Below are 15,260 nucleotides of genomic sequence, written 5' to 3' on the forward strand. Positions count from 1 at the left end.
AAATGTAGGAACCAGAATATTTATAACAGAAAGAAACAACCCCTTTGTGTGAATGAGTGTGAACGAGTGTAAATGGGGGAGGGAGGTTTTTTGGGTTGGTGCACTAATTGTAAGTGTATCTTGTGTTTTTTATGTTGATTTAATAAAAAATAAAATAAATAAAAAACGATACGGGTAATAAAAAAAACGATACCGATAATTTCCGATATTACATTTTAAAGCATTTATCGGCCGATAATATCTGCAGGCCGATATTTTCGGATATCTCTAGTGTAAACTCTAATAATTTTTCCCATATTACATTATAATGTTGATGTAACTGTCACCCTGCCCCTTGTTCTTGTGTTTTCATAAGATATTGTTCATGTTTTTATCTAACAGAGCTTCTGCAGTCATTTCGTTGTATGTCTTGACTACAATGACAATAAAACTTTCATCCATGTACAAATATTTTTTACGTTGTCTTAACAAAAAATGAAAGCTGCTGTATGTCACCGATAGATGGCTTCCTAGAGGGCGCTCATGTTCAAATGAGCTGCGAGCATTTTATCCCGCCCCATTACTGGTCCACCCATGGAAGCAACTTGTACTACTAATACACATGCACAAAACAAAAATGATAACATTCTGGGCTTCATCTACTAAGATCCAAATTACTAGTGCCAAATAAATTGCACAAAGTAAAAACATTTTGTTTCTATTACTTGGCGTGTTGCGGGTGATCTACTAAGATTGCGCGCACAATTGATAACAAAAGCAAAAGTGGTGCAGATCGCCATTCAAATGAGGATTTTGCCAGTACTATACAGTTGGGCCTATGGAGACGCTCCAAATTTATGACGTCATATGCTCCATCGGTCCAACCAGCTGTGCTTTTTGGTGTGGAATATGCAGCAGACAAATATAATATGAACCACCTTTTCTGGGCGATATAAAAGTTTTCTGTACAACAATGTATTTGATACTTTCCAACCAGGCTTTAGGCCCATCACCGCACTGAAAAAGCGCTGATCAAGGTGACAAATGGTATCCGCCTGAGCACCTACGCAGAAAAAATCTCAGTCTATGTCCTGCTGGATCTGAGCGCTGCCTTTGACACAGCTGGCCATACCATCTTATTACAGAGGTTACAAAACTGGGTGGGAATATCTGGTTCAAGTCCTATCTCGGTCACAAAATAACTTTGTTGAAATTGATAACTGTGTCTCTGACCAAATGGCTATGGCCTGTGGGTTTTCCCAGGGCTCTATACTGGGACCCTTAGTGTTTAACTTGTACATGCTGCCAATAGTAGGTTGATTGGCAACACTAAATTGGCCCTAGTGTGTGAATGTGAGTGTGAATGTTGTCTGTCTATCTGTGTTGGCCCTGCGATGAGGTGACAACTTGTCCAGGGTGTACCCCGCCTTCCGCCCGAATGCAGCTGAGATAGGCTCCAGCACCCCCCGCGACCCCGAAAAGGATAAGCGGTAGAAAATGGTTGGATGGATGGATGCTGCCAATAGGCCAGCTAATAAGCAGCTTCAAAGTGTCCTATGCAGATGACACTCGGAGGAGCTACATGTCACTGACAGCAGGTGACTGTCGGCCTGTAGATTCACTTTGTCGCTGCATCGAACAGATCATTGTGTGCATGGCAGAATGCAAAATAATTTTCTTCAGCTAAACTCAGACAAAACTGAAATCATTGTTTTTGGCCCACACAGGCAAAGATCAACTACTATTAGTCACCTTGACACCCTTTCCCTGAAACATAATGATCAGGTTAGAAATTTGGAGGTAATAATGGACTCAGACCTGAACTTTAACAGCTACATTAAGTCAATGACATCAGCAGCTTTTTCACCACCAAGAAACATTACCAAAATCAGAGGATTAATGCGTGGCGCGGTGGGTCGAGCGGTCATGCCAGCAAATTGAGGGCTCTAGGTTTCATTCCCGCCGCTGCCAGCTTACATTGGGAATGTGGAGTGAATGAATATTGGGCTCTCACTTGTCTGTGCGCGCTTTGAGTGTCTAGTGCAGGGGTCCCCAAACCACGGCCCGCGGGAAGTCCCAAGTTAAAAAAAAAATATATATATATTTTTTTATTTTCCTATATTATTTTTTTTTAAAAATCTGTCCTTTCTAATCCGTTTTCTACCGCTTGTTACTCTCTGTGTCTCCTAGCCGCTCAGGCAAATCATATTGTCTAAAAATGCATTTTACCATCGATAACGTGACATCATCGCGCTCGCGCCGCAGTATCTTGTTTTAACCCAATGCGGCCCCCGAGTCAAAAAGTTTCGGGAACCCTGGTCTAGTGTATAGAAAAGCACTGTATAAATTATTATTATTATCAAATCAGACTTAGAAAAACTAATCCATGTCTTTGACTCCAGCAGGTTAGACTACTATAATGGCATTTTCACTGGGTTCTCTAAGCGAGCTCTAAAGCAGCTGCAGTACATCCCAAATGCTGCTGCTCGAGTCCTGACTAGAACCAGGAAATACGACCATATTAGTCCAGTGCACTGCACTGGCTTCCTGTTGCTCACATAATAGACATTAAAACAGCTCTACTTGTGTACAAGTCTTTTCCAAAGTACATCTCTGACATGTTAGAGACATATGCACCTCAGGGAGTGGTCTCCTGCTGGTGCCCAGAGTCAGGATGAAACATGGTGAGGCTGTGTTTCAGTTGTATGCTCTTAAAATCTGGAATTGTATTCCCAAAGATGTGAGACAGGCCTCAATATTGGCAATGTTCAAAGTCAGGCTGAAAACACTTTTATTTAAAGGCCTACTGAAATCATTTTTTTAAAATTTAAACGGGGATAGCAGATCCATTCTATGTGTCATACTTGATGATTTTGCGATATTGCCATATTTTTGCTGAAAGGATTTAATAGAGAACAACGACGATAAAGTTTGCAACTTTTGGTCGCTGATAAAAAAAAGCCTTGCCTGTACCGGAAGTAGCGTGACGTCGCAGGTTGAAGGGCTCCTCCCATTTCCCCATTGTTTACACCAGCAGCGAGAGCGATTCGGACGATAAAGCGACGATTACCCCATTAATTTGAGCGAGGATGAAAGATTTGTGGATGAGGAACGTGAGAGTGAAGGACTAGAGTGCAGTGCAGGATGTATCTTTTTTCGCTCTGACCGTAATTTAGGTACAAGGGTTCATTGGATTCCACACTTTCTCCTTTTTCTATTGTGGATCACAGATTTGTATTTTAAAACCACCTCGGATACTATATCCTCTTGAAAATGAGAGTCGAGAACGCGAAATCGACATTCACAGTGACTTTTATCTCCACGACAATACATCGGCGAAGCTGTTTAGCTACGGAGCTAACGTGATAGCATCATGCTTAAATGCAGATAGAAACAAAAGAGATAAACCCCTGACTGGAAGGATAGACAGAAAATCAACAATACTATTAAACCTTGGACCTGTAAATACACGGTTAATGCTTTCCAGCTTGGCGAAGCTTAACAATGCTGTTGCTAACGACGCCATTGAAGCTAACTTAGCAACGGGACCTCACAGAGCTATGATAAAAACATTAGCGCTTCACCTACGCCAGCCAGCCCTCATCTGCTCATCAACACCCATGCTCACCTGCGTTCCAGCGATCGACGGAAGGACGAAGAACTTCACCCGATCATCGTTGCGGTCGGCGGCTAGCGTCGGATAGCGCGTCTGCTATCCAAGTCAAAGTCCTCCTGGTTGTGTTGCTACAGCTAGCCGCTAATACACCGATCCCACCTACAACTTTCTTCTTTGGAGTCTTCATTGTTCATTAAACAAATTGCAAATGATTCACCAACACTGATGTCCAGAATATTGTGGAATTTTGAGATGAAAACAGAGCTTTTTTGTATTGGATTCAATGGGGTACCAATACTTCCGTTTAACTATTGACATCACGCGCATACGTCAACATACATAGACGTTTTCAACCGGAAGTTTAGCGGGAAATTTAAAATTGCACTTTATAAGTTAACCCGGCCGTATTGGCATGTGTTGCAATGTTAAGATTTCATCATTGATATATAAACTATCAGACTGCGTGGTCGGTAGTAGTGGGTTTCAGTAGGTCTTTAATTGTGCATATGGCAACTGAAAGTATTCTACCTACACTTGAATTATAATAGTTTTATGACGATTTTATTCTACATGTTTAATATGAGCTATGATTACTTTTATGATTATTATAGTTTTAGTGTTGCCGTCTTGTAATTTTCAGTACAGCACTTTGAATTGCCTTGTGTACAAATTGGGCTCTATAAAAAAAATTGCACTTGCTTTTGCGATCAAGACAACATAACCTATTTTTTTTTAGCAATTAATAAATAATAATACAAATCACACCAAATGACAGAAAATGCATTTTGCTATACATGTTTTATATATTATTAATATATCTCCTACATGAAAAAAAACAAATACCATTAAAAAGAACCAACAGACACCAAAACGAATCAGTTCAATTTGTTTTAATCAGTGTTTTTAATCACTGTATTTTGTGTAGGAACCCGATATACAGTATAGGCCAAAAGAATGGACACACCTTCTCATTCAATGTGTTTTCTTTATTTTTATGGCTATTTCCATTGTAGGTTGTCACTGAAGGCATCAACACTATGAATGAAAACATGTGGAGTTATGTACTTGTAAACAATTTAATAACTGAAAACATGTTTTATATTCTAGTTTCTTCAAAATAACCACCCTTTGCTCTGATTACTTTTTCGCACATTCTTGGCATTCTCTCGATGAGCTTCAAGAGGTAGTCACCTGAAATTGTTTTCACTTTACAGGTGTGCTTGAAGCTCATCGAAAGAATGCCAAGAGTGTGCAAAGAAGTAATCAGAGCAAAGAGTGGCTATTTTGAAGAAACTATAATATAAAACGTTTTCAGTTATTTCACCTTTTTTTGTTAAGTGCATAACTCCACATGTGTTCATTCATACTAAATAGTCATGAAAATAAAGAAAACACATTGAATGAGGAGAAGGTGTGTTCAAACGTTTGGCCTGTACTGTATGGCAAACATATTGACGACAAAATATTGTATTTCCTGTTAACGTTAATAGATGTAAGTGAAGTGCACCTGTGCAGTAACCCTGGTGTCGGTCCTCACACAACGCAGAGAGGAAAATACCACCGGTTACCCACAGAGAGAGGAATGTCTCACCATCGTTTGTCTTTGCAGGGCGATTGCATCCTTTCTCGCAGGCTGTGTGTAAGACACAGTTTGCATGCACTTTCTAGACGTGCCAAATATACAAGAAAAAGAGTGGCTGCAAAACAGTCTCAGTCCTGCTAAATCACATTGCGAGTGCTTAATGATAATATTTGCATCTCCTTCGAGTGCATATACATGAAGACATAGACTCTAAATAGATTGCACTCTATTTTGCACATTTAAGAGACGCACTATAATCATCAGCGCACAAGCTTAGTAGATCAGCTTTGCATGTGCTATAAAGATTGCATGTGTTTTAAAGTGTACCTTTTATGCAAAACCAACTTTCCTTACATATTGACACCTGTTTTTGTGTATTTGAGATATGCATAAGTCCCTAAAATTTGAAATCAAACCATATATAAAACAATCTTGCCTTCCTTCAAACTTCCTCTAAACAAGCCTTTTGGGATTTGCACCGTTTGTGACATTTTCCCAATTGGGGTTGTCAGCGGATTATCCATATATGGTAATATTTTTTTACTCAAAAAGCTTTGCGCGAGTCCGCCATTGTTGTCCGACGCTATAGTCAATAAGTTCTTTATTTTTGTCTACCCTCTTGTTGTGGGGCAGACTGTCTCGTACATGCACATGCATCTTCCGCTGTTGCCATTTCTAATACAAAGGAGCGTATAGTTCTAACTTGTATCTGTCAGTCGACTCCATGTGGAAGCGCTAAAAACTAAAACATGGCTGATGGGAAGAAAATGCAGTGGAAGTGGAGGCACATAAATAAGACCACGCACTGAACGTCGCAACCTGTAGAGAATGTCAGAGAGCGATTTGAAGATGGTCTGTAAAACAAAATCTATGCAAAATTTTGACAAAAGAACCACCATTACATGTTATGTAGACCACAAAGAAGTGTTTTGAATGTACAAACCCCGTTTCCACATGAGTTGGGAAATTGTGTTAGATGTAAATATAAACGGAATACAATGGTTTGCAAATCTTTTTCAACCCATATTCAATTGAATGCACTCATAAACTTTTTTTTTTTTTTGCAAATAATAATTAACTTAGAATTTCATTGCTGCAACACATGCCAAAGTAGTTGGGAAAGGGCATGTTCACCACTGGGTTACATGGCCTTTCCTTTTAACAACACTCAGTAAACGTTTGGGAACTGAGGAGACACATTTTTTAAGCTTCTCAGGTGGAATTATTTCCCATTCTTGCTTGATGTACAGCTTAAGTTGCGTTTCTGGGTGTTGTTGATAAACGGTTTTCACCTTACATAGGAGAGTTTTAACTTGCACTTGCAGATGTAGCGACCAACTGTAGTTACTGACAGTGGGTTTCTGAAGTGTTCCTGAGCCCATGTGGTGATATCCTTTACACACTGATGTCGCTTGTCGATGCAGTACAGCCTGAGGGATCGAAGGTCACCAGCTTAGCTGCTTACGTGCAGAGATTTCTTCAGATTCTCTGAACCCTTTGATGATATTACGGACCGTAGATGGTGAAATCCCTAAATTCCTTGCAATAGCTGGTTGAGAAATTTTTTTCTTAAACGGTTCAACAATTTGCTCATGCATTTGTTGACAAAGTGGTGACCCTCGCCCCATCCTTGTTTGTGAATGACAGAGCATTTCATGGAATCTGCTTTTATACCCAATCATGGCACCCACCTGTTTCCAATTTTCCTGTTCACCTGTGGGATGTTCCAAATAAGTGTTTGATGAGCATTCCTCAACTTTATCAGTATTTATTGCCACCTTTCCCAACTTCTTTGTCATGTGTTGCTGGCATCAAATTCTAAAGTTAATGTTTATTGGCAAAAAAAATGTTTATCAGTTTGAACATCAAATATACTGTGTTTGTGGCATATTCAACTGAATATGGGTTGAAAATGATTTGCAAATCATTGTATTCCGTTTCTATTTACATCTAACACAATTTCCCAACTCATATGGAAACGGGGTTTGTAGAAAAACAATCATAATATGACCCTTTTAATACCCTCAAACATGTAATACATCAGGCAGTAGATATAGTACTAAAGCATTGTTTAGAAAGGCCTATGATATCACTCATCGGTTTAATGTGGATACAGCAACCTCCTTAGCATTTGTTTTAAAATCCCATTATTCCCGAAGCTCTTTTGTGTATATATTTATGCAAGACAGGTGTGGTTGACAGCCTAAGCGTCAGAATGCTTATTCAGCCACAACTGCAATTTGTACACTTTTCGGTTCTTATAGTTTTTGGTTTAGTCTTTTTTTTTTTATATGGAGCAACAATAACATGCTTTAAATGGGCACATTTTGTGAGTTGAGTAGAATCCAGGTTAATGTTGCCGTACTTTTATTTTGAAGCTTATTTGCACTGAACTGAAAGTCACTGTGTTCAGGTGTAAAGCTGTTTAACCAGTCAGTAGTTATGTCCCAGCTGGTACACGACCTTAAAACAACGCTAAGAACTTGTTGAATTAGGTCCTGATTTTGAGTAGCTCAAATCTAACGTTGAAACAACATCCTTTTTGACAACATTTATTCAATGTTGGGTTCTGATGTTGATTTGACCATTGAAATTTGGTACATTCCCAACCAATATTCTACAACACAACGTTGAAACAACATGCTTTTTGAAGACATGTATTCAACGTCAGTTTGTGACGTTGATTTGACCATTTAAATTTGGTCATTTCCCAACCATCAACGTGGATTCAACGTTTGACACCAACCTCGTTTCAATTTACAAATACAACGATTTTGCAACATTGTTTCAAAGTCAGTTTTAAAGGACATGCATGTATAAACAATTTTGTATCAATGTCTAGTGCCGGCTGGGGTCGTTGTTGTCGTTTTATGTTGCTTAGTGATAATGATGGAGTTAATAATACTGCAACACATGTCGACTGATCAAACATATTGTAATATGTGATTTGCACGATCTGTATTATCTCAGAGGATTAACCCACTCAATATAATAGTGCACACACACGCACACACACACACACACACACACACACACACACACACACACGCACACACACACACACTTGTATTTGTTACCTTCCTGAGACCTCCAAAAAATGCCTACCTCTTTAGAACCACCCTTTCTAGATATATAAAGATTTGTATTTACAACATTAATAATATATACATTCTGTGCAAATATAAAAAAGCTTGTTGTGAAAAATTTGTTGGAATTTCACAACAAAAAGGTCACAATTTCACAAGAAACACTTCAAATTTTATGAAAAGAGTCGTAATTTTACTTGACAAAAGTCACAATTTTATAAGAAAACGTAAAAAATGTTGGCAATACTATAATAATCAGAATTTTTACTTGGCGAAATTATCACATAAGTCATAATTTTATTCAAAAAATGTCACTATTTTACAAGAACAACCAAAAAATTGGCAATATTGTGATAAAAGTCTGAATTTTATACGACAAATGTCACCATTAAAAAGTAATAATTTTACACAAAAAAGTAATAATTTTACAAGAAAATATTGCAATATTACAGAAACAGAAAGAATATGTGAAATTGTTCCAAATTTTATAACAAAAAAGTCGACACATTGGGAGAAAAACACTGCTATTAGTGAATTTTGTGTTTGTAATTGTTTTTTAATCTTCATTATTTACTTCAAGTTATGACAGTATGTCTCTACATACATATTTATTTTATTTTGTTAATTAATTTTGGCCAAAGGGGGCGCATTTCAATTTCTTACACACACTTGTTATTTCATATGTTGATCAGCGGCGGGAGCACTTTTAAAACGACACACAGTCAATTTGAAAAATCCCTTCTTTTTGGGATCACCCTAATTTTGATGGATTTCACTACCAGGGGTGCAAATGAGACATTCTCTATTAGATGCAATGGTTTTCCGTATCGGGACCATGATTTATGTCCTAACTTGTTCAGTCCTCATATGGAAGGTACTTTTCCTTGTTGGTGTCTCAAGAGGGGCAGAAATACAAGAACGCACACACACACACACACATTTGTGTATTTGTTTCCTTCCTGAGACCTCCGAAAAATGCCTAAATCTTTAGGACCCCCTTTCTAGATAAATATTTGTATTTACAACATTAATAATATATACATACTATGCAAATATAAAATATATAAAATACTTCAAGGTATTACAGTGTCTCTATAAACATATTTATTTTTTCAAATTAATTTTGGCCAAAGGGGGCGCATTTCAATTTCTTACACACACTTGTTATCACATATGTTGGCCAGAGGGGGAGCACTTTTAAAACAGACATAAAGTCAATTTGAAAAATTCCTCCTTTTTGGCACCACCCTAATGTTGATAGATTTCACCACCAGAAGTGCAAATGAGACATTCTCTATTAGATGCAATGATTTTCCGTATTGGCACCATGATTTCGGTCCTAACTTTTTCACCGGTCCTCATATGGAAGGTACTTTTCCTTGTTGGTGTCTCAAGAAGGGCAGAAATACAAGAGAACACACACACACACACACACACACACACACACACACACACACACACACACACACACACACACACACACACACACACATACACAAGCACTTGGCTCACATATGCATATTCATCCCGTTTCTCACCCTGATAGCATTTCGAGAGGAGTTTTTGTCGTCCACATTGACGGTGAGCGAGAAGAAGACCGCAGTGCTGTACACGCCCTGCGTCCTGTACAGCAGCTCATTGAAGTCCGGCCTTTGCGGGGCACCCTCTTTCTCCCAGCCAGCAGCACCAGGGGGAGCGCCAACTAGATCCCACCCTCCGCAGCTGTCTATCACCTCAGTCATGGGGTCAGAACCCAGCTTGTCAATCTCTTGGATGTTGACACAAGATCTGTAAAATTCCTTGACCTTGCGCTCGGCCGAATCGGGCTCACGCCTCCGAACGGGCTCCAGAAGGATGCGATGTAGCTTCTCTTCATTGTGCTCCCCTATGGCTGTGATGATGCCATAGCTGAGCTTGTCTTCTGGGATGGCGTGACGCCTCAACCAGCCCCCGCAGGCGAAGGAGTAAAAGTCCTGGCAGGGTTGGATGGTGGGGTCGATATTGGCTTGGACAAAGCGTGCAGCCCGCAGCAGTGCGCGTGTTTGCTGGCAGTCTTGCCTGCACTGTGGGTCCTGCTGCGCCTCCAAGGAAATATATTTCAGGGCCAGCATGCTGGCCAAAATCACACACATGCCCGCTGCGAAGACCAAAGCAGAGAGGAGGCAAATCTCCCTCCGGCTCCATCGAGGGAGACCGCCGCCGGTGCCGCTCGCATCTCTATTGCGACCGTTTGACCACGTTCCTCCCCGGGCGCGCCCGATATGTCGGTCCAGACTGCCACCCAAGTGAAGGGTCATGCCGTTACTGAGGATGTCACTGCTGTAGCGGCCGCCGTATTTCACTTCCTGGAACTCATCATAGTGGGCGGTTAGTGAATACGTCTTCTCCATGACAATGGGATGTTAGGAATTAGATGGCAATAGCAGACGGCTGTGTAGGGTGGGAGATTAAAGACTTATTTTTGTGTTCAGATTAAAACCATGACTCCGGCAGAGCTAAATATAGGGCGTTCACGCAGGGCAAAGCAAAGAGGACAAGGTCTTCTTTAGGCTGCCTTGTCTTTGCCTTGCCTTTTCAAACCATGAGTAGGCAGGATGAGGACTTCCATTGGGAATGGGAAACCTCCTGGGTGTCGCTCGTTATGTGGCTCATCCTCTTTCTCTTTGCTCCTTTTCAATTGATTATCTTCCTCTCCTCCCCTCCAACCTGTTCCAAGTCACCTGTCGATAAAAATAAAAATAAAAGATTTTGGGAGGGGGCTTTAGAGCGTGAGAGAAATATTGAACAACAGGGAATTAAACATTTTGGCAGTTTTCACACATATTCTATGTACGGTAATTCTATTGTGTGCCAGTCATACTGTTGGGGAAGTGAGGTCCTTGGATGGAAATATGGGAAATAAGCGATAGTAGTTTGGCTTCAACCTGAAATTTAGGGGCAGGCTCGGCAAAATCTATTAGTGCTGAAAATTAAAGAGCACTCAAGGGGTGCAGACTTCGATCTATGATTAAAAGAGCTAAATGAATTTAAGATTTAATTCCGTCAGGATCCTAGGGGACAGCAATAAAATCTTCTAAGCACAACAAATAAATTTAGCTTCAGTATGATGTACAGCGGTGCCTTTTTGTACGCCCTGGTGCTAGGATGATTGAGTTTTAGATGAAAAAAAATTCACGAAAAATAGGTCTCGATTTTTATACACTTGGTTATAGTACAAACAAACACACGTTGGTAACATTTTTTTTTTTTTATTGAATACGGCTGCCACCACAGTGCCACGTAATGTTGTAGCATACAGGTATAATCCAATCACGGTCAACAAGAACCATTTGTTTCCAGTATGCCACTAGAGTAGGGATGCCCAAAGTGGGGGCCGCAGGCCAAGTTTTGCCCGTGGTCTCTTTTTGATTGGCCAGTCAATTTGAAAAATCCTCCCTTTTTGGGACCACCCTAATTTTGACAGATTTCACCACCAGGGGTGCAAGTGAGATATTCTCTATTAGATTGCAATACCATGATTTCAGTACATATTCATACTGACCTCTTTCAAGCTGTACAACCGTTGATTGAATGTCCACAAGGCTACAGTGTGAAAAAAGTATTTTTTACTGTAAAAACCTAGCAGCTCAGTCACCTAAAATGTACCGTAAAATCATCAGTGGTACCATTTTTCCATTTACAGTAATGCACTGTAAATACAGATATTGCAGATTTTATGGTAAAAAAAAATAGCAGCTCAATCCCCAGAATTTTGCAGTAAAAATAACAGGGGTACTGTTCAATTTGTAGTAATGCACCGTAAAAAATGGCCAAAGATGTTTTACAGTGAAAAGCTGGCAGCTCAGTCAATCAATCAATCAATCCATCAATTCCTTTATTGTCATTGTCATAATAACACTTAAGTCATACATGTCAACGAGATTTTGTTTGAGCTTTGTCTAGCGGCATAGAAACTGCATTGAAGTGCAGGTTGACCATAGTTTACAGTTTAGCATTGTCAATAAGATTGCGAATAGAGAGGCGTGGGGGTGGGAACAGTCAGATGTCTGATGGGTGTTACTTTGATGTTGCAGCAATGCAATGTCCAGAGCACAATTATTGAGGTGGTGAAAAGTGAGGTAATAAGATGGTCCGGGGCAGCAAAGAGGCAGGCTGTTCATTTAGCAGTCACCAGAATTTTAACATACAAACAACATTGGTACAGTTTTTATTTAATTTTACGGTAAAATTATGATAACCGACTACCAAAATCTAGATTTTTTTTTTTTTTACAGGCTAACTGGTTGTGTTTGAATTCGGGACCCCTGCTCTACGGTAAAGTTGTGACGTTCCATGGAGAAAGATAATCTTGGTCGCCCTGCTTCGCCCACGTCCTATAATAAAAACCTAAACACTTCGAAATTTAGCATCTTCCATGTGTCTATTCTGTCAGGGTAACGTTTGAAAGCGATCAGATAAAAATATTTAGGAGTAATTGGTTACAGAACAACACCTGGAAATGTCAAAAATCTGCAGAAAATTACCTTTGTGAATGTTTTAGGTTAAAAATGCACATAAAAGATGCAGTAAGATAATTGCACCATGGAAAAATATAAATTTTAACAAATCATAACCGTCCGAAAATCAATAAGACATTCAAGCTTTAGCTGAGTGTATTTAAACTTCTGACTCGAATTGTATATTTTATTGATATATATAGATCAGAACAATTGATCATTGTTGAGGTCTGCATTAGGGCTGCAGCTATCAATTTTTAGCAATTGACGATATTGATTAGTTTGTTCCATTAACCAAGTAATCGAATAAAACCCACATCATAGCCTCAACGCCTATTTTAGGGAAAATTGTTTAAATAAATGCACATCATCAACATTGGAACTGCACTTTTAACAGTTTGCACCCACACATCACCGCTCTTATTTGCACTCTGTTGCAGCAGCCGTACGTAAACTATGTCCACATATTTAAAGTTACAGGCAGTCCATGCAGTCTGGATTTTGAAATTTTTTATTAGTTACATGTCACGGCCCGGGCGCACTCCAACTTCAAACAGCAATCAATCAGCACTCTACACACCTGTCGCTGATGAGCTTCCGGGGCTTCTTAAGAATGTAGAGACCTGTTCCAGTACAGTAAGCCAACAATCTCTAGCTCTATGCACATTCTCTCTGTGTTTCTTCCCCTTTGTGTTCATTTGTCTCGTGTGCCTTGTCGTCATCCAGCAGCATTCCTCTGTTTCCTCGTCACGAGCAGTGTGTCTCGTCTACCCGTAGTCCCTCTGGTTCCCCTGGCTGTATCTTTGGATCTCGACCTCTTGCTTGGACACGGACTCTGACGCCTCGCTCCTGCCCTTGACCTCACGCCTGCCCATGGAACTCCAAGCTTGCCTTGCCCCCTTGGATTTGCGCACCTTGCTCAACACTTCCGGTAACACTCTACAGATACTCACTTCACATAGTTGCACACACACACATTTTGGGTTAGTTTTCACACTTCATAATATTATATATAAATAAATAGAGCTGTATTCTGTGCCGTCTTCTTCCCCCTGCACCGAAACATTACACTTATTAAAAGATTAATTGAAACAACAGAATATAAATCAAGCCTTTTTCCCTCATTAAATTAATCGATTAAAATCGATTAATAGTTGCAGCCCAATTCCTAGCATCAGCTCCTCATAGCTGATGTCATGTTCTACCTATCCCTCCATCCATTTATCCATCTAATCTACCCATTCATTTTTCTTAACATTAGTGCTTTTATAGTGTTTTGAACTTTGGCTTTTGAAATTTGGCTTAATAATGGGTACTAATACTTTACGTTTGGGAAGAGTTTTGATTGAAAATTTGATTTATTTGACGGTCAGTTGATGTTACTTTTTCTACAATACACTACAGTAATTGTCCTACTGGTGCTGCACTTATATGTTCCAACTTAATTTGCCGCCAGAATCATACAATAATCAATGACTGACGTTTGGAAATTGAGTCACAATTGTTAATGTCACGGCGCGGTCTTGAACCCGCAATTCAGCCGCAGCAAGTTCCTCCAGCACTCAGGCTGGCAGTATGCCGTCTGCAATCAGTGCACCTGGTAATAATCAAGTCGGCAGCATAAAGACCAGTGGACCCTTGGAGCCTACGCCGGAATGTTGTTAACTCCTTGCAGTAAGCATTACGTCTCTGGCTACCCTCCTGTGTACTCGCTCTCCTCTCGTCCTCCTTGTTTTCCTCGTCTCATGTCCCTTGTTCTTCCCACAGTAACCATTCTGTTCCGTGAGCTCGAGCTCTGTGCCTCAACCTCCCTCCGGACCTTGGACTGCCTCCTTCGATCCTCGACCCCCGCTTGAGACGGACATCGTCGCTTCTCAACCATCTTAACCATGTGAATATTACCAAGGGATGTTGTAAGTGTGTGTTAGATTCATCCAACACACACTTACAACATCCCTTGGTAATATTCACATGGTTAAGATCACACATAGTCCTGCACCAAACACTAAGAGTAGCATACACTGCCCAAACATTCATCAAAGGTTGCAATAAACCTGGTAACCTGATCTCCCTCGGGGTGTCGTCTCCTTCCACCCCTCACGTACATAACAGTACGTTCCGGCCAACCATGTCGGAACCAGACGACACCAGCAGACCCGGTTCTACTGCCCAGTCCCGGACCTCCAGAACCTCGGACATCGATGTCATGTGTGCTGTCCTGAGGAAGCACCAGACTCGTTTTGAGACGTTGGAGGACAACTTGGAGAAGGCGTTCACCAAGCTGTATACCAAACTGGACAACCTGGGCCCCAGTCAAGTTCTCGATCAGGGGACAAGTCTGCCCCGGTACCTAGAAGCTCTACCGATGACCGGCAACCCAAGATCGCTAGCCCCAGACCCTTTGAGGGTGATTTTGAACTCTGCAGAGGGTTTTTGGTGCAATGTGTTACTCTTCTGATGGAGCCAGAATTGCATAAATGTTTTCGTTGCTTGCCGGACCT

At 40.5% G+C, this 15,260-nt stretch overlaps 1 protein-coding gene across 1 annotated transcript in view; it reads right to left on the bottom strand.

Moving 5' to 3' along the window:
• The window catches only part of LOC133663875 (endothelin-converting enzyme-like 1), a 176,543-nt gene that overhangs the window by 119,957 nt on the left and 41,326 nt on the right, over nt 1-15,260 (bottom strand). Inside the window, exon 3 of the mRNA XM_062068591.1 lies at nt 9,802-10,983. Coding sequence (XP_061924575.1) covers nt 9,802-10,653 — 852 coding nt within the window. The 5' untranslated portion in view covers nt 10,654-10,983. The remainder of the gene's footprint in view (nt 1-9,801; nt 10,984-15,260) is intronic.

The sequence above is a fragment of the Entelurus aequoreus genome, linkage group LG13, assembly GCF_033978785.1.
Source record: "Entelurus aequoreus isolate RoL-2023_Sb linkage group LG13, RoL_Eaeq_v1.1, whole genome shotgun sequence".
NCBI classification, from domain to species: domain Eukaryota; kingdom Metazoa; phylum Chordata; class Actinopteri; order Syngnathiformes; family Syngnathidae; genus Entelurus; species Entelurus aequoreus.